This window comes from Leopardus geoffroyi, chromosome D1 (genome assembly GCF_018350155.1).
Source record: "Leopardus geoffroyi isolate Oge1 chromosome D1, O.geoffroyi_Oge1_pat1.0, whole genome shotgun sequence".
Classification (NCBI taxonomy): Eukaryota; Metazoa; Chordata; class Mammalia; order Carnivora; family Felidae; genus Leopardus; species Leopardus geoffroyi.
In genome coordinates, this window is record NC_059329.1 from 25,903,204 (window position 1) to 25,929,946 (window position 26,743).

The 26,743-nt window shown below is 36.9% G+C and overlaps 1 protein-coding gene across 6 annotated transcripts in view; it reads right to left on the reverse strand.

Moving 5' to 3' along the window:
* ARHGAP32 (Rho GTPase activating protein 32) overlaps positions 1-26,743 on the reverse strand; it is a 298,650-nt gene that overhangs the window by 110,785 nt on the left and 161,122 nt on the right. For all 6 annotated transcript variants that reach the window (XM_045483461.1, XM_045483459.1, XM_045483460.1 and 3 more), the window contains one exon: positions 3,837-3,923. In XM_045483461.1, the coding sequence (XP_045339417.1) occupies positions 3,837-3,923 (87 nt within the window). The remainder of the gene's footprint in view (positions 1-3,836; positions 3,924-26,743) is intronic.

The following is a 26,743-nucleotide window of genomic DNA, read 5'->3' on the forward strand; positions in this document are numbered from 1 at the left end:
CAGCATCATTTACAATAGATGTGATAAGGAAACAACCTAAGTGTCAACTGAAAGGTGAATGAATAAAGAAGTTATGGAATATAGGTACATGGAATATTACTCAGCCATTAAAAAAAGAATGGGATCTTGTCATTTGTGACAACACAGACAGACGTTGAGGGGGTCATGCTAACTGAAATAAGTCAGACACAGGAAGACAAACACCTTATCATTTAATTTATATGTGGACTCTAAAAAACAAAACAAATGAACAAACAACAAAACAGAAACAAACTCATAAATACAAAGAACAAACTGGCTGCCAGAGGGGAGAAGGGTGGGGGATGCATGAAATAGGTGAAGGGGATTAAGAGATATAAAATTCCAGTTATAAAATAAGTAAGAGGGATGTAAAGTACATCATAAAGAACAGAGTCAATAATATTGTAATAACTATGTATGGTAACAGATGGTAAGTATACGTATCATGGTGAACATTTTGTACCACATGTAAATGTCAAATCACTATGTTGGTACACCTAAAACAATATAACACTGTATGTCAACTATACTTCAGTATATTAATTAATGAATGTTTACAGGGAGATTATAACCAACGGAGGAATGCTTTATAAATAATTACATAAAATTGTATATATACCTCTGTATCCAATCCTAAAATACAACTGTGGAAAACAAAGCAAGAATATACAAAAGTGTAAGCAGAGACTACATATCAGGGTAGTAGTGTTACGGCAATTTTATTCTTTTTTCTCCATTTCCCATATTTTCCAAAATTTCTAAAAGTATTTTTATTCTAAAAACCCATAAACCCACACTTCTAAGTGAGAAAAAAAAGACATATATATATGTCCTAAAATATGTACGTACGAACTCTCTCCACTGAAGTCATACAAAGAAACTTGACTGTCACTCTCAGTGCATTTCTGTAATTATTTACTACCATTTACAATATGCTTGCAGATTTCAGAGTAGCTAACCGAGTATAAATCATATTAGACAACAAGAGTAAAACAAACAAACAAACAAACAAACAAAAACACTAGACTGAGGTTCAAATCCTGGTCTTTCTCTTTAATTTTATGACCCTGGGGAAGTTATTCACATTCCTGAGTCTTCATCATGTGTAAAATGAAACACAGACTATTTACCTCACACAGTTGTTGTAAGAATTAAATGTTGTACTGTATGTCGCAGTATCTGTGTACTTATATAGACACATAGGTAATCAAAATGCCTACTGAATTTGGATCAATTCAATATGAAAGACATGGTTTACATTTCTGAATTCACAATTTAACAAGAAATAAAAACTTGAAAGGCAGAGATGAAAGCACAATTAAAGTTTCAAAGATAAGACCTAAGAGAATCAGTATTATTTAACCTCCAAAAAGCTGAAAAAAAATCCACAGTTTTTTCAGAATTTTCACAGAAAATTGGCCATTTTCTAGGATAAAGAATAGGAGAAGAGTGAGTTCAGATGAAAGACAAATACTTTGGTTAAATAAAAAGAATTCCAAGTTTACTTTAATTAAAAATTAGAAATTAGCAAAAATATGCAATATGTGAAAAAGTGGTTTCTCGTACAGATTACATCAGCATGTAATGGTGATCATATCCTATCTGCAGACTAGGGAATCTCTTAAGTCTGTTCTAGATTGTAAATTACACAGACATGCAGGAAAAATTGATCATCAGGAAACTGAAAGTCCCTAGAAGTTAGTGCTAAGATTTTACAGAACTTAGGAAAGCCACGTCAGTAAGTTGGGCTTCAATTCCCTCACTGGCAAAAATAAAAGGGTTTGATTATGAGTCTCTATAATTTTAGTTATTAAAAAATATATATGATTCTAATTTAGTATGATTTATGGCCAACACATATGGCAAGAATACAGAAAGTAAGCCGGGAGGGGAGGGGGTGTGCATCAATGATTACTTTCAGTGCTACAGAGAGGTATGATGGCATTATTATATTGCAGTAAATTACTACTTTAATGTAATGAATAGCGTACCAAGTAGTCTGAATTTTTTTAAGCAGCTTGACAAGATACTTGCAACCAGGAAATAGTCTAAGTAGCTAGGTAACTAATTCACTAAGCATAATCAAGTGACAATTATACATTCTGGCATATGGTTCCAAAATACCATGCTTACCTTTTCAAGTTCACTTAAAAATATGGTACCAGTATTTAAAACATTTTGTTTTGCTTATGAGAAAACTATTTGCATTGTCAGAACATATGAAAATTAATGGTGAGAAGGAAAGATGCTAAAAGATGTCAGGTCATAGAGGGATTAATAAATTCATTATTGACATGCCAATCATGTACTCTAGATAAAGAGGATATGATTTACACTAATGTGTGAGTAATGGTTCACCATAGAACATGTGAAACTTTCACTTAAAAATTAAGTCATGAAATAGAAGCATTTTTTGAAACATGACACAAAACAGTGATTCAGAGCTGCCTACTTCCTCAAAGGAACCAAGATGACACACAATAAAACATATGTAAACAATATGAAACTTTGGCCATCTTATTTCTATACAAGCTAAAGTCAATTTCCAATCTCATATTCTTACATCTATAAATAAAGCACTAAATTCTGAAAGGTTCTCCTTAAAGTCACGAAGACTAAGAAGTCAGGGATTTCCCATATGAGATAAGCATTAGATTTTTCAAGATCATATAATTTTTAATTTCAGGTGAAGGAATAACACTTTTTGAGGAAAAAAAAAAAAACATAAATGCCCTTATCTAACTCTTTCCCAAAGAAAACTAAAAACTTTGCACAAAAGAAAGCCTCCCTCAAAAACACTTACTTTACAATTATGAACTTAAAACTAGACATAAGGCTTAATGAATGTAAAGTAAGTTAACAGGAACTAAACTACTTAGTTGACGGAGGAAATAATGCTACAATGACCCTTTTTAAATCTCATTAAGAGAAGTCACAGTAACTACACTCACAACAGTTTTATTTTTTAAATTAAAAAAAAATTGGAATGTTCATTTATTTTGAGAGACACACACACACAGTGTGAGAATGGGGGAGGGGCAGAGAGAGAAGGAGACACAGAATCCAAAGCAGGCTCCAGGCTCTGAGCTGTCAGCACAGAGCCTGATGTGGGACTCAAACTCATGAACCATGAGATCATGATCCGAGCAGAGTCAGACACTTGACTGAGTCACCCAGGCACCCCCGTCACAAAAGTTTCAATACTAAGAGTCAAGAAACAGTGCCCTTCTAAAACACACACACCCCTATATACACCACACACACTACAGACAATATAGTGAAACGTACTGTCTTGGTTAGAAAAGTGAGCATCTCAGGCAGAACTTCATCTGCTCTTTTACTGTGATAGGGGACCAGTAGCTGATTCATTTAATCTAATTGTCAATAAACGATGTATTTCCTTTACTCTTACAAGAAGAGCTTTCAATTACGTCTGTAAATTAAGTATCTGTAAGACTGATTCTATTAATTGTTTCAACCCTGAGTACATGCAGAACTGCCAATATGACGGGGACAAAAAATAAAACAAAACATCTGTGTTGCCATCGTCACTGGTATTCATCCACAAATGTCTAAAACCTTAAAAACTTTCTAAAGATGCAGATAGAAGATATGCAAGTTACAATACTAAACTGTGCACTCCATGTAATATTGTACGAACACATTTATCTCTTTTTTAAAGGATACCATTTATTTTCTTAACAATAGTCATGCAGTGTCCAATTCCACTTCAGTATCACACAGGTATCTTTCTGCGAATTCTATTAGCCATTGAAGAAATGCACTAAAAGGAGCCTCCACATCCACAAAATTACCTGACAAGCAATGTGCACGAGGTAGACCAGCTCTTTAGATTCACAGCCGTTTTTCGTTACTTCATTCTGTTCTTCTGAAAGCGAAAGCTATGTCAAAAAAAAAAAAAAAAGGGGGGGGGCAGAAGAGAGGGAGAGTCGTGATTAATGACGAATAAACGAGGCATTCAGTAATACTTGAACCCTCACATTAACTCACTGTAAGATAGGTCTTTTAATGGAAATCTGTTGCTTACAGAAGACAAAATGAAGAATTCAGGATTTTTCAAAAACTACGTTTCTAAGAATTGTCTTTGTAACTTAAATCTAAACTAGCACAACTGCGTAACAGAAAGAAATAAAATACATTCATTCATGAGTAGGTCTTCACCTCCTTATTTAGCACATATGTGAAAGGAAGGCAGTAAGGCAGGCACTGAGAGACAGCATGCCCAAGTGGTTAGAGAGGGCTCAGGCTTTATTACACAGACTGGAAACTGACTTCCCAGAGAATAGTCCGGGCCTGCAGACACATGTCACTTCAGAATTATGTATGTCTGTACATTGGATTTTACTTCTTTTTAAACCAGCAGCTCAAATTTAGAAATGGGGGTGGTTTCATAGGAAAAATACACATTTTGACTTCTTTGAAAAATCAGAAAATCTGAAATATCGGACCCATATTCTCATATGAGCAACAACCGGCTGGAACGGAAAAGTGACCAAACCCTTTAAAGGAGGCATGTATTCTCCAGAAGACTTTGCCACAGAATTAATTGCTCTTCATTTGTACCCCAGTATTTAGGCTGAATGTTCACTGTCATTCATCATGCCACTTGCTTTGTGACTTTTTTCACATACAACTCTCTTCTCACATTTATATTACATTTACAAACTCTGCTCCAGAGACACACAGCCCTGAGTTCAAAAGTGTCACTAGCTAGCTGTACAATATTGAGCAACCCATATAATCTCACATCAGGAAAATGGGAATGAAATAATAATGCTTATTCTCAAGTTTGTGAGGATCAAATGAGATAATGCACAGAAAGTGTTCACCAAGACGCCTGGTACTCAGTAAGTACTTAATGTTACCTATCATTATAGCTAATATTATAAAAATAAAATATGAGGACATAGTCTCTATTTTTGAAAGCAGGATCACTGAGGTATTAAAAAAAACATTCTGGTCTTAAGTAGAAGTTCGCAGGATAATGATTATTCTCACACCAGTCAAAATAAGGCAGATCCACTACAAAATCATACTTTAAAAAAAGGATTAAGGGTGAGAAAAAACCTAAATGAACTAAGTTGTAGAAAGTGACAAGACATTCATGAGACAGAAGAGACTCATGGACGTGCTCAGACTCATGGACGTGCTCGGACTCATAGACATGCTCAGAAGCCTGGTAAAGATGCAGGAGGATAAAGAACTTGCATTAGACAGGGTTAAGCAGAAACCAGCCAAACCATGAAGACCACATATGGACTAGAGTTTATGAACTAAAATTCCAACGAAAACCTTGTAACAGAGAGTCGATACCTATCCCCCTCCCCAGGTATATAGACAGGGTCAATGCACCAACAGCTCGGGCAAGAGCAGGAGAACAGAGACAGATAAACCAGGAGAACGGAGAGAGATGAACCTGTGCAGTGTGTGAAGTCTCCCCGAGCACACGGCAGCTAACCAGTGTAGACAGGGACAGGGCAAGAAAGCGCAGAGGGCCCTCTGAGGCACTCAAGACTGAGACAGAGAATGAGCGCATGCTGTCCCTTAGGTCAGAAAACTGGTGGCTTAGCAGTAAAGCATAAATAGATCGTCAGATATCTCATCAATTTTCACTTTCCCCACAATGGGAAAAAAACACACAAGATTTCTAAACATCCAAACCATAAGGGAGAATATAAAACTTTAAAATGACAGCAACTACAGGGGCGCCTGGGTGGCTCAGTTGGTTAAACGTCTGACTCTTGATTTCAGCTCAGGTCATGATCTCACGATTCCTGGGATCGAGCACCATGTTGGGCTCCACACTGACAGGACAGAGCCTGCCTGGGATTGTCTTTCTCTCTCTCTCTCTGCCCTCATCCACTCATGCTCACTCTCTCTCTCTGGAAATAAACTTAAAAAAAAAATTAAAAATAAAAATAAATTAAAATGTCAGTAACTACAAAATAAGTAAAGACTAGAAATAAAATCAATCTTCCTAAACAGAAATGGGGGGAGGAGAGGGTCAGGAAGAAGAGAAGAAACTTCCCCCAAACGGCAAAAAGATGGATGTGGAGGAACGAACAGCAAAGACAGATGGTCCAATGATGTCAGTAAAATGGCAGAGTAGGCAACTGCAAATCCCAGTCCCTTCACAGAAACATGAACAAACAAGCAAAAACTCTCCCAACCAACTTTCGCAGTATGCTAGAATACAGTAAAGGTTTACAATCACCATGAGAACGCTGAACCAAGAAAAAGCCAACTTAAAAACTCTGTGGCATTTTCACCCACCCTCGCTCCACTCCTCCCCATCTTGGCAGCACTCCTGTGGATAGCAGCCCTGGCCCCAAGTACGGGACCCCCTTTCCCTGGGTCCAGAAGGAGGAGAGACATCATTGACAAACGACTACATGTCCCTTCTAATCTGTCTGGCAGCTACATGAAGAACCGACACACGGCACACATCTCTTTTTCACCTAACTTGGAACTCATTCAGGGATTTAAAAAAGCAGCGTTGCTAAGATATTGTAAAATAAACTAAAAGTCTTCAGTCATATGAAGCAAAAGATTATAGTCAGCTTAAAGCCCAGGAGAAAGAGCTGAGGAGAGAGGTTCCTTGGGAAACGAGAGCACTCTAGAAACCCATGAACATGTTCAGGCTGGGACACATGCACGAAAGACAGGAGAAGACCTAAGCTTTCACCTCTACTCTCCAGGCTGTCAGAGCTGTAAAAAGCCCAGTTCATTGCTGAATGAGTGCCCCAACACAAAGGAAGTATGCAAAGACTGGAGGAAGTGGCTTTTTCTTTATTTTATTTTTTATTTTTAGTTCTTGGCTTTCAGGGAATTCCCTGACAAAATACTACCTGAACACAAGTAAAAGAAGAAAGACTTCAGTGAGCACATATGACATGGAACACGATCTTTTCAAAAATAGTCACTAAAAACATAGACTGCAGCCCTCAGTATGAAAAACAGCAAACCTGTGGTGAGGGATAGAATCCAGTTCCCAGGGTTACCACATTATAATATCCAATGTCCAGTATACAACAACAAAATCACAAGATATACAAAGAAACCAGAAGGCATGAGTCATTGACATGAAAAAAAATAATAAACCAATAGAAGCTATCCCTGAGAAGTCCAGATGTAGGACTTAACACATATTAAATGTACCACACGAAACGCACTCAAAGAAGTCAAAGAAACCACAAAGAACTAAAGGAAACCTGAAAAACAATTTATAAATAAATGAAAATATCAAGAAGAAACAGAAAGTAAAAAAGGGAACAAAAAACGAATCTGGGGAATGACTAAAAATTCTAACTAAAGAGATCTAAATACTAACTAAAACTAAAAAATGCACTAAAGGGATCAACAGCAGATTTGGGCAAGAAAAATCAGCTTACTGAAAGACAGAATAAGTCAAAACACAGGTTTCCCCCACTATCCAAAAAGTAGAGCATTCCTTTAACCTTTAAATTTTTTTTAAATGTTTATTTATTTTTGAGAGAGACACAGAGCACGAGCAGGGGAGGGGCAGAGAGAGAGAGAGGGAGACACAGAATCCAAAACAGGCTCCAGGCTCTGAGCTGTCAGCACAGCTGAGACACGGGGCTCGAACTCACAAACCGTGAAATCATGACCTGAGCCAAAGTCCTAACCAACTGAGCCATACCCGGGCACCCCCCACCTTTTTTTAAAATCTTTTAATTTTTATTTATTTTTGAGAGAGAGCCTTTGAAACCTTTTAAAAGCCAAAATGGTATAAAGCAAAGAGTATCCCCTGCCTTTCAAAAGTCTACATTACACCACCTTACTTTTACAAAAGACCTCTGTTAGTTGGTACCTGGTTTTGCTAACTGAAAGAAATTCAAAAAGGGTTTTCACTTTTATGAAAAAAAAGCCGTTACTCTACTAATGTAGGTCTTCATCAAAGCAAAGTGGTAAAACGAAAAGTTTCAGAAAGCAGCATAAACCTATATACAGTCCAAAGAACAGAAAGAAAAAGTTTTTAAAAAGTGAAATGTAGGGCATCTGGTGGACTCAGTCAGTTAAGTATCTGACTTTGGCTCAGGTCATAATCTCGCCATTCTTGAGTTTGAGCCCCGCACCAGGCTCGCTGCTGTCAGCACAGAGCCCACTTTGGATCCTCTGTCCCTCCCTCTCTACCCCTCCCCTGTAATAAATGAACATTTTTTTTAAAAAAGGTGAAATGTTACTCAGGAACCAGTAGGACACCTTCGAGGAGACCAACACATGCATTATGAAAATCCCAGAAGGAAAAAGAGAAAGACATAAAGAGATTATAGAAGTCATATCAGGAAAAAGGAAGAATATGGGGCTCCTGGGCAGCTCAACCAGTTAAGCATTCAAGTTCAGCTCAGGTCATAATCTTATGGTTGGGGAGTTCAAGTCCCCATCGGGCTCTCTGCTATCAGCACAAAGCCCACTTCAGATGCTCTGCCGTCTTCTCTCTCTGCCCCTCCCCCACTCGTGCTCAGGCTCACTCTCTTTCTCTCTCTCAAAAATAAATATAAAAAAACAATCTAAGGGGCACCTGGGTGGTTCAGTCGCTTAAGCATCTGACTCTTGGTTTTGGCTCAGGTCACGATCTCGCAGTTTGTGAGTTCAAGCCCCGCATCAAGCTTAACAGTGACAGTGTGGAGCCTGCTTGGGATTCTCTCTCTCTCCTCTCTTTCTGCCCCTCTCCCACTCATGTGCTATGTCTCTCTCTCTCTCTCCCCCAAAATAAATAAATAAACATTAAAAAATAAATAAAGAAGATGGAAGAATAGGATGAGGCACCTGGGTGGCTTAGTCGGTTGACTGTCTGAGTCTTGATTTCGGCTTAGGTCATGACCTCACAGTCGTGAGATCCAACCCTACATCAGGCTCCACACTGGGAATGGAGCCTGCTTAAGATTCTCTCTCTCCTTCTCCTTCTGCCCCTCCCATGCCTGCTTGCCAAGTGCATATTCTGTCTCAAAAAAAAAAAAAAAAAAAATTAAAAAGGAAGATGGAAGGAAGAACAGGAGAGCCCAGACTCTAGACCCCCACACAAAAACAGGCATTAGCAACTATCAACACACAAGAATACCTTTCTGAAAATCCCAGAACTTGGGAGGTGAGGTCAACACAAAACTTAGACCACAAAAATTAAGAAAGTCACATCAGAAGGTAAAGAGGAGTGGTTTCACGATGACTATCACCCCTTTCCCAGGCCAGCATAGCACCACACTGAAAGGATTCCCTAGGACTGTGATCTTCCTTTGGGAGAAAAGAGTCCATTAGAGATATCCAACTTCCCCAATGCTCAGACGTGATCTTCAGGAGGCCCATTCCTGTCTTTCCTCACAGGGAACACTGAAGGAATTGGCAGAGGGAGACCACCTAGGGTCACTTAGTAACAAAAAAGGGGGGTGCGACACAGAGCAACCAGCCAATGGATACTGGTACCATGACACCGTGGCACCATGCCCCTGCTGGCAACCTTGCCTGATAAGAAAGCCCCACCAGGAGCTCTGCCCATCTACAGAGCCAAAATGCAGGTCAGCCCAGGGGCCACAGTTATCAGTTTTGCCTGGTTGGGGTCTCACCCATACAATTTGTTTTTTAATTCCAATAAACATAAATTGTTATTTTAGTTTCAGGTATACAATACAGTGGTTTGATAACTCCATGTATTATTCAGGACTCATAAATTCCCTTCTCTTAATCCCCTTCGCCTACTTCACCCACCCACCCAGACCTCACTTCTGGTAACCATCAGTTTCTTCCCTTAAATTAAAAGCTCATTTTTTTGCTTTGTCTCTTTTTTTCTTTTTCCTCCTCATTTGTTTTTTGTTTCTTAAGTTCCACATATGAGTGAAATCACATGGTATTTGTTCTTCTATGACTGGCTTATTTCGGGTAGCCTTATATTCTCTAGCATTATACAATAATCCATGATATTGCAAATGGCAAGATTCCATCCTTTTGATGGTTGAATAATATTCTCTTGTATATATATACCACTTCTTTTTTATCCATTCATCTATTAATGGATACACGCTGCTTCCATAATTTGGCTATTGTAAATAATGCTGCAATATCGCTTCTCAGCCTTTGGCTAAGATCAAGGGTAAATAATACTGCAATAAATACAGGGGCGCATGTATCACTTCAAATTAGTGTCTTTGTATTCTTTGGATAAATACCCAGTGCTGTGATTACTGGATCCTAGGGTAGCCCTATTTCGAATTTATTGAGGAACCTCCACACAGTGTTCTACAACAGCCGTACCAGTTTGTATTCCCACCAACAGTACACAAAGGTTCCTCTTCCTCCACATCTTTACTAACACTTGTCTCTTCAGTTTTTGATTTTAGCCATTCTGACAGGTGTGTGGTGATTATCTTATTGTGGTTTTTGATTTGCATTTCTTGCTGATGAGCAGTGTTGAGCATCTTTCCATGTGTCTGTTGACCCTCTGGATGTCTTCTTTGGAGAAATCTTTGTTCGTGTCTCCTGCCCATTTTTAACTGGATTAACTGGTGTGGTTTTGTTTGGTTGGTTGGTTGGTTTTGTTTTTGGTGTTCAGTTCTATAAGTTCTCATATATTTTGGATACTAACACTTGACTGGATATGTAATTTGCAAATACCTTCTCCCATTCAGTAGGTTGTCTTTTAGTTTTGTTGGTTGTTTCCTTTGCTGTGCAAAAAGCTTATTTTGAAATAGTCCCAATAGCTTCTTTTTTATTTTGTTTCCCTTGCCTCCAGAAACATATCAAAAAAGATGTTGTTATAGCTGATGTCAGAGAAATTACTACCTGTGCTCTCTTCAGGGATTTTTATGGTTTCAGGCCTCACATTTAGGTCCTGAATTCATTCTGAGTTTGTTTTTCTGTATAGTGAAAGAACATGTTCCAGTTTCATTATTTTCCACGTAGCTGTCCAGTTTTCCCAACATCATTTGTTGAAGAGACTTTATTTTTTTCCCATTGCCTAGTTAGCCTTCTTCATCAAAGATTAATTGACCATATAATTGTGGGCTTATTTCTGAGCTTTCTACTCTGCTCCATTGATCTATGTGTCTCTTTTTGTACCAGTACCATACTTTTTTGATTACTACAGCTTGAAGTCTGGAATTGTGATTCTCCAGTTTTGTTTTTCTTTTACAAGACTGCTTTGGCTATTCGGAGTCTTTTGTGGTTCCATACAAATTTTTTAATTGTTCTAGTTCTGTGAAAAATGCTGTTGGCATTTTGATAGGGACTGAATTAAAATGTTTTGTGTAGACTGTTGGGGATAGTATAGACATTTTACCCATATTTTTTCTTCCAATATATGAGCATGGAATGTCTTTCCATTTCTTTGTTTTGTCATCAATTTCCTTCATCTATGTTTTATAGTTTTCAGAGTACAGGTCTTTCACCTCCTTGGTAAAGCTTACTCCTAGGTAGTTTAATATTTTTGGTGCAAGTATAAATCGGATTGTTTTCTTAATTTCTCTTTCTTTTGCTTCATTATAAGTATATAGAAATCCAACAGATTGCTCTACATTGATTTTGTATTCTGCGACTTAACTGGACTCATTTATCAGTTCTACTAATTTTTTGGAGTCTTTCAGGTTTTCTATATATAGTATCATGTCATCTGCAAAAAGTGAAAGTTTTACTTCTTCCTTAACAAAATGGATGCCTTTTATTTTGTTGTTGTTGTTGTTGTTGTTGTCTCATTGCTGTGGCTAGGACTTCCAGTACCATGTTGAATAAAAGGGGTGAAAATGGACATCCCTGTCTTGTTCTTTAAAGGAAAAGTTCTGTTTTTCCCCATTGAAGATGTGTGGGTTTTTCATATATGGCCTTCATTATTAGACATATGTTCCCTCTAAACCTACTTTGTTGAGGGCTTTTATCATGAATGGATATTGTACTCTGTCAGATGCTTTTTCTGTACCGATGGAAATGATCATAAGGTTTTTATCCTTTACCTTATTGATGTGATGTATCAAGCTGATTGATTTGCAAATACTGAACCCAGGAATTGATTTGCATCCCAGGAATAAATCGCACTTGATTGTGGTGAATGATCTTTTTCTAATGTATTGTTGGGCTCAGTTTGCTAATATTTTGGTGAGAATTTTTGTATCTATATTCATCAGAGCTATTGGCCTGTAATTCCCTTTTTTGTGGTGCTTTTATCTGGTTTTGGTATCAGGGTAATGCTGGCTTCATAGGAATTTGGAAGATTTCCTTCCTCTTTCATTTTTTTGGAAAAGCTTGAGAAAAATAGGTATTCACTCTTCTTTAAATGTTTGATAGAATTATGTGAAGCAGTCTGGTCCTGGACTTTGTTCATTGGTAGTTGTGTGATTATGGATTCAATTTCATTGCTGGTATTCTGTTCAAATTTTCTATTTCTTCCTGCTTCAGTTTGGTAGGTTGTATGTATCTAGGAATTTACCCATTTCTAGGTTGTCCTATTTGTTGGCTTATACTTTTTCATAATATTCTCTTACAACTGTTTGATTTCTGTAGCGTCAGTTATCTTTCATTTGTGATTTTATTTGAGTCCTCTCTATTTTTGATGAGTCTGGCTAGATTGATTTTATTGATCTTTTCAAAGAATCAACTCCTGTTTTCATTGCTCTATTGTTTTTTGTTTTTTAGTTTCTATATCATTTATTTCTGCTCTAATCTTTATTATTTCCTTCCTTCTGCTGGTTTGGGGTTTTGTTTCTTCTATTCCTAGTTTGTGAAGGTGTAAGGTTAGGTTTTTTATTTGAGACTTTTCTTGCTTCTTGAGGTAGACCTGTATTGCTATAAACTTCCCTCTTAGAACAGCTTTTCCTGCATCCCAAAGGAATTTTGGACCTTTGCATTTTCATTTTCATTTCTCTGTAATTTTTTATTTCCTCTTTGATTTCTTGGTTGACCTATTTATTGTTTAGTAGTATATTATTTAAACCCTATGTTTCTGTGCTCTTTCCATATTTTTTCTTGTGGTTAGTTTCTAGTTTCATACCATTGTAGTCAAAAAACATCCATGTATGACTTTGATCTTTTTGAATTTGTTGAGACTTGTTTTGTAGTTTAATATGTGATCTATTCTGGAGACTGTTCTGTGTACACTTGAAAAGAATGTATATTTTGTTGTTTTAGGATGGAATGTTCTGAACATATCTGTTAAGTCCATCTGGTACAGTGTGTCATTAAAAAACACTGTTTCCTTATTGATTTTTTTTTTTATTTGGATCATCTGTCCATTGTTGTAAATGTAGTGATAAAGACCCCCACTATTACTGTACTACTATCAACTACTTCCCTTATGTTGGTTACTAACTGTGTTATGATTTGTGTGCTTCCAAAGTGGGTGCAGAAATATTTATAATTGTTATATCTTCTTACTGGATGGTTCCCTCTAATTATTATTTGGTGTCCTTCTTTGTCTGTTACAGTCTTTGTTTTAAAGTCTATTTTGTCCAATAAAAGTATTGCTATCCTGGCTTTCTGTTCTTTTCACTTTCACATCATTTGCATAATAAATGTTTCTCCATCCTTTCACTTTCAATTTGCATGTATCTTTAGGTCTAAAATGAGTCTCTTGGAGGCAGCATATAAATAGGTCTTGTTTTTTTTTTTTTTTTTTTTTTTATCCATTCCATCACCCTGTGTCTTTTGATTGAAGTATTTTGTTCCTTTACTTATAAAGTAATTACTGATAGGTGTGTATTTATTGCTATTTGTTACTTGTTTTGTGGTTTTTGTAGTTCTTCTCTGATCTTTTCTTCTATTGCTCTCTTCTCTCATAGTTTGCTGGCTTTCTTTTGTGATATACTTGGATTCCTTTCTCTTTGTTTTTTGCATATCTATTACTGGTTTTTGGTTTGTGGTTTCTATGAGGTTTGTATATAACACCTTCTGCATACAGCAGTCTATATTTAAAGTTGATGGTCACTTCAGTTTGAACTTATTCTTTACTTCTCTTCCACCCCCCAACCTTCATGTTTTTGGTATATGGTGTTATACTTTACATCCTTTTATTTTGTGAATCGCTTGACTGATTTTTACGTACATATTTCTTTTTACTGCTTTTGTGCTTCCCACTTTTCTTACTCTTACTTATGGTCTTTCCTTTCCACTCAAAGAGTCCCCTTTCAATGTTTCTTGTAGGGTTGGGTTAATGGTCATAAATTCCTCTAACTTTTGCTTGCCTGGCAAACTTATCTTCTCCTTCTATTCTGAATAGACAGCCCTGCAGGGTACAGTATTCTTGGCTGCAGGCTTTTTGCTTCCAGCACTTTGAATATATCAAGCCACTCCCTTTCTAGCCTGCAAAGTTGCTGCTAAAAAATCCACTGATAGCCTTACGGAGTTTCCTTTGTATGTATTGATCTTCTTTTCTCTTGCTGCTTTTAAAATTCTCTCTACATCACTCCTTTTTGCCATTTTAATTATTATGTGTTTTGGTGTGGACTTCCTTGGGTTAATTCTGTTGGGGGATCTCTGTGCCTCCTGGATCTGGATTTCTGTTTCCTTCCCCAGATTCAAGAAGTTTTCAGCTATTACATTATCAAATAAATTTTCTGCCCACTTTTCTCTCTTCTTCTAGGATTCCTATAATATAAATGTTATTTTGTTTGTTGGAGTCATGGAGTTCCCTAAGTGTATTCTCATTTTGCATAATTTTACTTTCTCTCACCTGTTCAGCTTGATTACTTTCCATTACTCTGTCCCCCGGTCACTGATTCATTTTTCTGCTTCCTCTAGTCTGCCATTTTTTCCATCTGGTGTATTTTTAATTTCATTTATTGTGTTTTTCATCTCTAACTGGTTTTTTTATGTCTTTGTTAAGAGTCTCACTGATGTCCTCCACTCTTTTCTCAAGTCCAGTAAATACCTTTATGACTGTTATTTTAAATTCTCTATCAGGCACATTACTTATCTCCATTTCACTTATATCCTCTACTGTAGTTTTGTCCTATTGTTTCATTTGGGACATCTCTGTCTCATTTTGTCTAACTCTCTGTGTCTGTTTCTGTGTGTCAGAAAAGTCAGTTACAGGGTGCCTAGATGGCTCAGTCAGTCGAAGTCCAACTTCAGCTCAGGTCATGATCTCGCAGTTGAGGAGTTCAAGCCTCACATCAGGCTGTGTGCTGACAGCTCAGAGCCTGGAGCCTGCTTCAGATTCTGTCTGTCTCTCTCTGTCCCTCCCCCTCTCATGCTCTCTCTCTCAAAAATAAAATAAACATTAAAAAAATTTAAAAAAAAAATTAAAAAGTCAGCTACATCTCCTGCTCCTGAAAGTGATGGCCTCATGAAGAAGAGATCCCCTAGTGCCCTGCAGTGCAGTGTTCCATGTTTACTGGAAAGGTGTCTCCTATTTGTGTTGCATGCACCCTGCTGTTGTGGCTGAGCCCCTTTTTCCTTCAGTCCAGTCATCAGCTGTGGCTCTCTTTGCCTGTTGTGGGCAGTGTTTGCTCTCGATGTCAGTGGACCAGTCTGGGGACACCTTGGGCTTGAGTTTAGTCAAACCAGGCATTTGCCAGAAATACAGTAGTACCAAACTGTTGCACACCCCTATCTTGTCCCCTGAGATGCTTTGTTGCTGGGTGCGCCCTGAATCAGACCAACTGTCTGCAGCCAGCCCACTGCTGGGGCCACAGTCTGACTCCCAAGGAGAGGAGCTACTTTGGTGTGGTGCTGCCCCATGCTGGGACTGCTTGCACCCTGCCAGACTTATGGCCTCAGTTTGACTGGGCTCTTGCAAAGAGTGTATTAGAGAGGACTAATCGTACAGTGCCCAAAAGGTTTGTGTCCCAGCAAGAGGGCACATGTTGACTGCCTGGACCTGGTGGCCAGGCAGAGTATGTAGTTTTAACAAGATGCCTGCCAATCTGCTTGTAAAATGAGACCTGCTGCCAGTGCCAAACCAAGGCCAGTTGGGGGGATCACAGAGTTAACGTGGGGTTCACAATTTTAACAACAGGCACCCATTCTTCTGCGGGAAGGGGCCTACCATCACTTCTGCCACCATCTAAACCAAGGCCCTATAAAGCATACAGGTTAAAGACACAGTGTTAGCAAGATATGCACTGGTCTTATCGGGGAGGGAACCCACAGCAGTGGGACTGAATCAAGCATGACTGGAAAGGGCAGATTCACCAAAGGGCAGGGGGGTGTAGGTAGCAAGTGTTTGCTGTTTCTTGAAGGTGGCCAGTGTAGTTACCTTGGGGGAGGAGGAGTGAAATGGCACCTACCAGATCCTTTGTTCCTGGAGGAGTCTCCCAGCCATCTCTGTCTATGGCACAGGCTGAGATTAGTAAATAACTCTCCCATATGCCCCAGGTGTTTTGCAAACTACTGTTTCTATGCTGTATCTCTCCTGGCTTTTTGTTGTGCTTGTCTCTTAAGGGCAGGGACTCAATTCCTACTGCCCTGCAGCTCTCCCAGAGCTTTAAGTCCCGCTATCTGTAAGAACTCACAAAATTCAGCCCCTCTAGTTTTCAAAGCCAAATGTTATGAGGATTTGGTGTCCCCACGCAGGCTCCTCACTGTGAGAGTCTGTTTCTGTCCCTTCTCTGCATCCACAGATCCCATTCTCCCACAGATGGCCTGCAGGTCTGTTTAGCTCCCCACCCTTCTTACCCTCTTCAGTGTGGCCCCTTCTCTACCTTAAGTTGTGATGTTTATTCTGCCAGTCTTCAAGCTGTTTTCTGGATTGTTTACACTGATGTGAGTGTTATCAAGTGGGATCTGGGGCACAAGGTGGGCTTAGAATCCTCCTATGTACCATCTTCTCAGCTTCTATCTGTGATTATTTTACATGCAAATGGATTAAATTTCCCAGTAGACTAACAGATAGTAGGTAAATGGATATAAAGTGAGATTCAACTACAATGTGCCTAAAAGAGATTCATTTTAGCTTTAAGGACTAAAATTGAAGAGATTTATAAACTAAAAGTGAAGGATTAGGGAAAAAATACTTCTTGCAAATGGAAACCAAAAGACAAGAGGGATGACTACACTTATGTCACACCAAGTAAACCAACCTTTAGTCAAAAAGTGTCACAAAAGAGGCGCCTGGGTGGCTCAGTCGGTGAAGCGTGCAACTGTGGATTTCAGCTTAGGTCATAATCTCACGGTTTGTGAGATCAAACTCCATGTGGGCTAACAGCACAGAGCTTGTGTGGGATTTTCTCTTTCCTCTCTCTCTGCCCCTCCCCATTCACACACTCTCTCATGCTCTCTCTCAAAATAAACTTTAAAATAAGTGTTACACACAAAGGTCATTAAATAAAGACAAAGGGGTCAATTCATGAAGTAGATATAACAAGTGTAAATATTTATGTACTCAACACTAGAGCTCTTAAATATATTAAGCAAATATTTATAGAAAAAAAAAGGAAGAGTAAAGAGCAATACAACAATAGTGAGGGATGTTAATATCTGACACTCAACATGGACAGATCATCCAGACAGAAAATCAGTACAGAGACATTAGACTTACACTATATTTTAAAAGAAAAAAGACCTAACAGACATATTCAAAATACTCCATCCAACAGCAGTAGAATACGTGTTCTTCCTAAAAATGCACATGAAACATTCTCTGGGACAGATCGCACGTTATATCACAAAATATGTCTTTGGAAATTTAAGAAGACTGAAATCATGCCAAGTATCTTTTCCAATTGTTATGAAATTAAAAATCAGTAACAGCAAGCAAACTGGAAAATTCATAAATATGTATAAATAATATTCTCCTGAACAACCAACAGGTGTCAAAAGAAATCAAAAATGAAGTCAAAAAAATATCTTGAGAAAAACAAAATGGAAGTACAATATAACAAAACTTGTGAGATGCAACAAAAATTGTTCTGAGAGAAGCTTATAGTGATAAATGCCCATATTAAGAAAAAGAAGATCTCAAATAAACAGCCTATCTTCACACTTCAAGGAACTAGAAAAAGATGAAAACACTAAGCCCAAAGTTAACAGAAATAAATAATAAAACTCAAAAAACAAATGAAATAGAAATAAATGAAAAGAAAAACAGAATAAAAGAAAAACAACATAAAAGATCAACAAAATGGGGCACCTAGGTGGCTTAGTCGGTTAAACATCTGACTTCGGCTTGGGTCATGAGCTCACAGTTTGTGAGTCTGAGCCCCGCATCAGGCTCTGTGCTGACAGCATGGAGCCTGCTTGAATCCTCTGTCTCCCTCTCTCTCTGCTCCTCCCTCTCTCCCTCCCTCTCTCTCTGTCAAAAATAAACATTTAAAAAAAAATCAATAAAACTAAGAGGTGGTTTTTTGAAAAGATAAACAAAATTGAAAAACTTTTAGCTAGACTATGAAAAGAAGAGAAGACTCACATAAAATTACATATGAAAGAGACATTATAACTGACAGCACAGAAATACAAAGAATCCCAAGAAACTCCTACCAACAATATGTCAACAAATTGGATAACCTAGAAGATATGAATAAACTCTTAGAAACCTATGCCTACAAAGACTGAACTGTGAAGAAAAAAATTTTAATAGACTGATAACAAGGAGATTGAATCCATAACCAAAAACCTTCTAACAAAGAAAAGACCAGGGCCTAATGACATCAATGGTGAATTCTGTCAAACATTTAAAGCAGAATTAACACCAACCCTACTCAAACTCTTCCATAAAACTGAAGAAGAGGGAATACTCCCAAATTTATTTTATGAAGGTAACCATTACATCCTGATACCAAAAGCCAGATAGGGACATTATAAGAAAAGTAAGTTATACACCAATATCCCCGATGAACATGCATATAAAATTTCTGAACAAAATACTAGCAAACCAAATTCAACAGCACATTAAAAGGCCATGATCAAGAGGGATTTCTCCCTGGCATTCAAGGAGAGTTCAACATACACAATCAATAAATGTGATATACTACATTAATGGGAGGAAAGAGAAAAGCACTTGATCAACTCAACAGAGGCATAAGAAGTATTTGAAAAAGAATCCAACATCCTTTTATGATAAAGATGCTCAATAAATTAAACACAGAAGGAATGTACCTCAATAATGAAAGCCATATGTGAAAAACCCACAGCTAACATCATACTCAACAATGAAAAGCTGAAAGCCTTTCCTCTAGGATGAGAAACTAGACAGGAGAACCCCTCTTGCGAATTCCATTCATCATAGTACTGGAAGTCCTAGCCAGAGCAATTAGGCCAGAAAAAGAAATAAAAGGCATTGAAATCAGAAAGGAAAAAATAAAACTGTTTGCAGATGACATGATGTTATACTTAAAAAAAAACCCATAAACTCTACCAAAAAATATTGAAACTAATAAATGAATTCAGTAAAGTTGCAGGATACCAAATTGACACACAAAAATTGGTTGCAATTCAATATGTTAATAGTGAAATATGCGAAAAAATTTTTTAATTCCATTTACAATAGCATCAGAAAAGAGTAAAATACCTAGCAATAAATTTCACAAAGGAGGTGAAAGATCTGCACATAGAAAACTGTAACACATTGCTGAAAGAAACTGAAGATACAATTAAATGTAAAGAATTGATATTGTTAAAGTGTCCATTCTACCCAAAGTAATCTACAGGTTATATCCAGTTGCTATCAATATTCCAGGGGCATTTTTCACAGAAATAAAATAAAATTTGTAAAATTTACATACAACCACAAAAGACCCTGAATAGCTAAAACAATCTTGAGCAACAAAAGCAGAGCTAGAGGCATCACACTTCCTGATTTCAAACTGTACGACAAAACTATGGTAATCAAAGAAATACAGTACCGGCATAAAAACAGATACTGGAGCTAAATCGAGACCAACAGAAATGAATCAAGAGCCTCGAAATTGACCCATGCACATATAGTCAACCAATTTTCAACAAATGTACCAAAAGTACACAATCGGAAAAGGATGGTCTCTTCAATAAATTGTAGGAAAACTGGGTATCTACCTGCAAAGGAATAAAATTGGATCCTTAGAGCACACACAAAAACCAACTCAAAATGGATTAAAGGCTAAAACATAAGACTTGAAACCCAAAACTCATGTAAAAAAAACAGGAGAAACTCCTTGGCATTGATCTTGGCAATAATTTTTTGAATTTGACTTTATCAAAAGCACAGGCAATAAAAGCAAAAATAAACAACTGGAACTATGTCAAACTAAAAAGTTGTTGTACAGCAAAGATACAATCAACAAAATGAAAAGCAATCTATAGAATGGGAGAAAATATTTGCAAACCACATATTTGATATGAAGTTATTATCCAAAATATATAAAGAACTCCTACAACTCAACAACAACACAAAAAACCTGATCAAAAAATAAGCAAAGATCATATATAAAAATTTTTCCAAAGGAAAATGGCAGATGGGTATATGAAAAAATGCTCAACATTTCTAATCATCCAGGAAATGAAAATCAAAGCCACAATGAGATACAGTCCACACCTGTTAGGATACCTATTAGAAAAAAATTAAAAGAATGTGGAGAAAAGGTATTCTTGTGAACTCTTACCTTTTGATTGCAAAGTAGCTGTGGGTATGTAAATTGGTACAAGCATTATGGCAAAAAGTATGAGGGTTCCTCAAAAATTAAAAATAGAGCTATCATATAACTTAACAATCCCACTCGTGTATATATCCAAAGGAAATAAAATCATTATCTCAAAGAGACACCGGCATGCCATACTCACTGCAGCATTTTCACAGTAGCCAAGATATGGAAACCACCTAAAGGTACATCTACACTTGGATAAAGAAAATGTGGTATATGCATAGACATACACACGTGTGCATGCACTCACACACTATACACAATGAAATATCGTGCAGCCATAAAAAAGAAGGACATCTTGCAATTCGTGACAACATGGATGAACCTGGAGAACATTACGTTATACAGGCTTATAAAATAAGCCTGACACAGAAAGACAGAACTTCATGATGTCACTTATATGCAGAATCTTTAAATCTTTAGGAAAAAAAAAAAAAAGGATGGGTCGCCTGGGTGACCCACGTAAGGCTCTGTGCCCCACGTAAGTTCGAGCCCCACGTAAGGCTCTGTGCTGACAGCTCAGAGCCTGGAGCCTGCTTCAGATTCTGTGTCTCCCTCTCTCTCTGCCCCTCCCCTGCTCACGCTTTGTCTCTCTCTCTCTCTCAAAAATAAATACTAAAAAAAAAAATTTTTTTTAAAAGGCTAGGGACACCTGGGTGGCTCAGTCAGTTAAGCATCTGACTTCAGCTCAGGTCATGATCTCACAGTTTGTGAGTTCGAGCTCTATGTCAGGCTCTGTGCTGACAGCTCGGAGCCTGGAGCTGTGTTTCCCTCTCTCTCTGCCCCTCCCTGCTCATGCTCGCTCGCTCTCTCTCTCTCTCTCAAATATAAATAAATATTTTTTAAAAAGTTGAATTCAGAGAAACAGAGATGTGCTGTAGTTACAAGATGTTGAGGGGCAGGGGAAAAAGGACAAACTTCCAGGGGTAAAGTGAGTAAGTTCTAGAGAACTAACGCACAGCACGGTGACTACAGTTAAAAATAATGTACTGTACACTTGAAATTTGCTTGCAATAGATTTCAAGGGTTCTCAATACCAAAAAATAGTAACTATGTGGAGTGATGGATAGTTAATTAGCTTGATTGTGGTAATCATTTCACAATGTATACGTATATCAAAACATCACATTATACACCTTAAGTGTATACAACTTATATTTGTCAATCATACCTCAATAAAGCTGGAAAAAATATGTATGCAGCATGTAAAAGAGCCCCAAATTATATAAACACTGACAGAATCAAAGGAAAAAACAGCTCTACAGTAATAACAGACTTCAATACACTACTTTAAGTAACGGTTAAATTAGCTTCTTTTCATATGCTTATAGGCCATCTGTATAACTTCTTTGGGGAAATGTCTATTCAAGTTCTTTGCCCACTTGTGAATTAGTCCATTTTATTGTTTTGAGTTGTAAGAGTTCTTTACTTTGGATATTAGTCCCATATCAGATACAAGATTTGCAAGTGTTTTCTCCCATTCCGTGGGTTACCTTTTAACTCTCTTGATAATATCCTTTGAAGTACAAGTTTCTACTTTTGAAGAAATACAATTTATCTACTGGGTTTTTTGTTGGGTTTTTTTTTTTTTTTTTTTTGCCTTTAGTTTTGGTGTCATATCCAAGAAATCATTGCCAAATTCAATGTCATAAAGGTTTTCCTGTATGTTTTCTTGTAAGTTTTAAAGTTTTCATTCTCATTTAGGTCTTAGATTCATTTTAAGCTCATAAGGTAAAGAGTCCAACTTCATTCTTTGCATGTAGATATCTAGTTTTACCAGCACTGTTTCTGAAAATGCTGTCCTTTCCTCCACTGAATGGATTTGATGATCTTGTTTAAAATCAATAGACCGTAAAAATGAAGGTTTCTCTATTCTATTCCATTGGTCTGTATGTCTGTCTTTACGCCAGTACCACACTGTTTTGATTCCTTCAGATTTGCAGTAAGGATTGAAATTAGGAAGTGTGAGTTCCTCAACTGCATTCTTCTTCAAGACTGTTCTGCATATTGAGTCACTTGAGAATTCCATATAAATTTTAAGATGGGTTTTTCTATTTCTACAAAAAAAAAATGCCATTGGGGTTTTGATAGGATTACTATGAAGATGTAGATCACTTTGGGTCGTATTGTCATCTTAAAAACATTAAGTATTCCAACCCACAAACTAGGGATGTCTTTACATTTATTAGGCTTTCTTTATATTCTTTCAAGCAACATTTCGTAGCTCTCTGTATATAAGAGAGCTTGTTAAGTGTATTCTTAAGTGTTTTATTGATTTTGATGCTACTGTAAATGGAATTATTTTCTTAATTTCCTTTAGCAGATTATTCACTTTTAGCGTATAGAAATACAACTGATATGGGATTGATGATTTTATATTTGGAAACTACTGAACTAAGAGTTTTCTTATGGAATCTTTATGATTTTCTACATATAAGACCATTTCATTTGCAAACAGATAATTTTACTTCTTTCTTTCCAACTTGGATGCCTTTTATTTCTCTTGCCTAATTGCTCTGAATCATACTGAGCAGAAGTGTTGAGAGCAGACATGCTTGTTCTTGATGTTAGGAGAAACGCTTTCAGTTTTTCACCATGGGTATGTTAGTTGTGGGTTTTTCATAGTTGGTCTTTATTCTGTCAGAGTTTCCTTCTGTTCCTAGTTTGTTGAGTGTTTTTATCATGAAAGGAGGCTAAATTTGTCAAATGCTTTTTATGCATCAACTGAGATGATCACATGGGTGTTTTTTTTCATTCATTCAGTTAATGTGCTATATTACATTGACTGATTTTGGTATGTTGAACCATCCTGGATTTGTGTTTGTGTTGATGAAAGCTTCTGGAGATGGATAGTGGTGATTTTACATAACAATGTGAATGCACTTAATGCCAATGAATTGTATAAAATGGTTGAAATGGCTAAAAAACAAAAAACACAGAAAACTCACCACTATCTATTCCATCTTCCCACAGGCAGAAGTCTCCCAGCAGTATTAAATTTAAAATGCAAAATTAAAAATGTATAAAATGTGGTATGTAGCCATAGGTTGGAACATTATTTAATGATAAAAACAATTAAGTACTGATACATGCTATGCCTTACATGGACTTTGAAAACATGCTAAGTGAAAAAAGCCAGTCCCCAAAAGATGGCATAGTATATGATACCATGTATACAAAATTTCCAGAAGAGGCAAATCCCTGGAGACAGAAAGTAGATTACCAGGGTTAGGGGCAGAAGTGTCAGGGAGGGGAGGGCTCACAGGTTGAGGAGGGAATGGGAATGATTGATAATGAGCACACGATTTCTTTTGGAACTAATAAAAATGTTCTAAAATTAGACTGTGGCAATGGTTGCACACACTGTGAATATACCAAAAACCAGTGAGTTGTATACTTTAAGTCGATGAATTATATGGTATATGCATTCTATCTCAATAAATGTGTTTTAAAAGTAGATTTTCAAAGGTGAAAAATCAATAGAATTTCAATAATAAATAGTATCTAATTTTAAAATGAACCTGAAAAAATATTCCATTCACGTTAACAATAAAAACTGTGTCACCTAAAAATAATCCAAACAGATTTAAAAATTCAGCATGATAAACACGGTAACTATCCTCAATTAACCTATAGATTTAAGTGCAATTCTTATCAAAATATCAATAGTTTAGGCACCAGAGTGGCTCAATCGGTTAAATGGTTAAACATCCAACTTTGGCTCAGGTCATGACCTCATGATTGAGTTCGAGCCTCTGCTGTTAGCATGGTTCCACTTGGATCCTTTGTCCCCTTCTCTCTGCCCTTCCCCCACTTGGGCGAGTGTGCTCTCGAACATAAACATTTAAAATATATATATATTTTAAAAAATCAATAAAAATAAATTCAATAATAAAATAACAAAAAATATAAATTAAAAGTTAAAAAATAAAATAAATAAAAAATTAAAAGTTGCAATAGTTTGATTTTTTTCCTCCCAGGATTTTTCAAGGGAAATGCAAAATGTATATGGGAAAACAATGAGCTAAAAAGAACCAAGACAACTTTGATTAAGTCAAGAGACTTACCCTACTGGATATCAAGATTTATTGTGAAGCTACAATTCAGTGTCTCTCTGTATGTACTTGTTTTTCATCTCATCAAGAGACAGGGCGTCCCTCTCCAGTTCTGAATTTATGTTACATTTGGACTGTTTGAACCAAAAAAATATGGAAAAAACAATGTTCCAGAACTTCCAAGACTAGTCATTAAAAAGTCTAACCATCTCTGCTTTCTTACTGTAAGCCTCCAAACCTCGATGTCAAAGGACCATAGTACACTACTAAAGAGTTCACAGAAAAACCCTTGATGGATGAAACACCATGTGGACAGAGAGACGACATGAAGAATCACTGGGGTACTAGATATCCAGCCCCAGCCACTGTCACCACATGACAACTGCATAAGAGAATCCAAGTAAGACCAACAGAGAATTTCCCACCTATGTCAACCCAAGGAATCAAGAATCATAAAACATGACAAAAGCATTGTCATGTTATGTCTCTAAGTTTTTGAGGTGACTCTTATACAGTAAGAAGTAACAGTAACCTATTAATTAAGAGGGATACTTATCCCAGCACAAGGATAGAGCATGGACCAATGGATCACAGAAGATAACCAGATAACTAACACATATATTTGGACATCGATATATGACCAATTAGGACTTAAAAATTACTGGGGAAAAGAATTACTATTTACTCAATGTACTAAGATAACTGGAAAAAAAAAAAAAAAGATCCCTACCTTTAACCATAGTCAATGAGTAACTCCAGGTAAATTAAATGCCTAAATATGAAAAGCAATACATAAAATAATACAAATAAAAGTAAAAAAATTAATAATGGAGATAGAGGAAAATGCTTTTATGCCCACAGGGCAGGGAAGAATTTCTTAGCTAAAACACAAAAGGGTCAAAACAAAAGACTGATAAAACTGACTACTAATCACAAAAGGTACACCATAAACCAAGTGAAAAGATGAGTCACAAACTGGTATAAAAATATTTATAACATGCATTTGACAGATTTTTAACCATAATACATAATGAAAAAATGAGATACACATACACCTATCTTAGCATCTTGACAAGTATCTGGAATTTTAGTGAGGATCACTGAATATTTGATGAATGACTGAATAAACAAATTGTCTCACTGGAATATAGTACTCATTTCCATAACTGAATTCACTACCTTTCCTTACAGATCCTCTCCTTCCTCCTGAATTCCTTAAGTAAAAAAAATAGCATAACCATTCATCTAGTTGACCAACCCAATCATCCTAGATTTCTCTACTACTCTTCCTCTCCACACATCCTGTCTTTCTAGATTCCCATTGTCAAGATCTAACTTCAACCTCCAATTCCTTAATCTCTCCTGTCCCCCAAAACTTGTCTCTCACACCTGTCCCTTTTTCCCCATTCTCCATTGCTACTGCCCTGGCTCTAGGCCTCGCAGGATCTGGTCTACTTGACTGTAGAATGGATGATTACTATAGTTTTCTAAACCGGTGTCTATCCATTTCTCATTATACACGAACCATGGTACTCTCTTCTCAAAATCCTGCAACACCTTCTCTGTTCCTAATAAGAAAATAATTTAAACGTAAAGTCCAAATACCATAGATGGGCCTTGAAGGAAGGTCATTTCTCCACGTATCTTCTAAGTCATGTCTTCCCACAATCATTCTACTCCATCCATTCCCTTCCCTTCCAGGTATCTTTGTTTATGTTATTTTCCTTGCCTAAATGTTCCGTCACTTCTGCATATCTAAAATCTATTTAATCTTCAATAAAGTCTTTTTTAAATGCCACAGGAATAACCTCTCTCACCTCTGAATACCTATAAGAACTCTTACAACATTCATTACATTTTTCTTATCTTTCTATGTTTACTGGTATATTGCTTGTTACCCCTAAGGGAAGAATCTCTTATCTATTTCATCAGCGATATTCATATAAGTATCTAGCACATACAAGGTTTTTCAGTAAAACCATTTGGAATTGTGGGTTTTAAGACATCTTATACACTAATCTGAACATCAATGTATTTATACAGTACCTGAACCACATGTATACACTATGAAAAAATTAGGCAACATTTATTTGC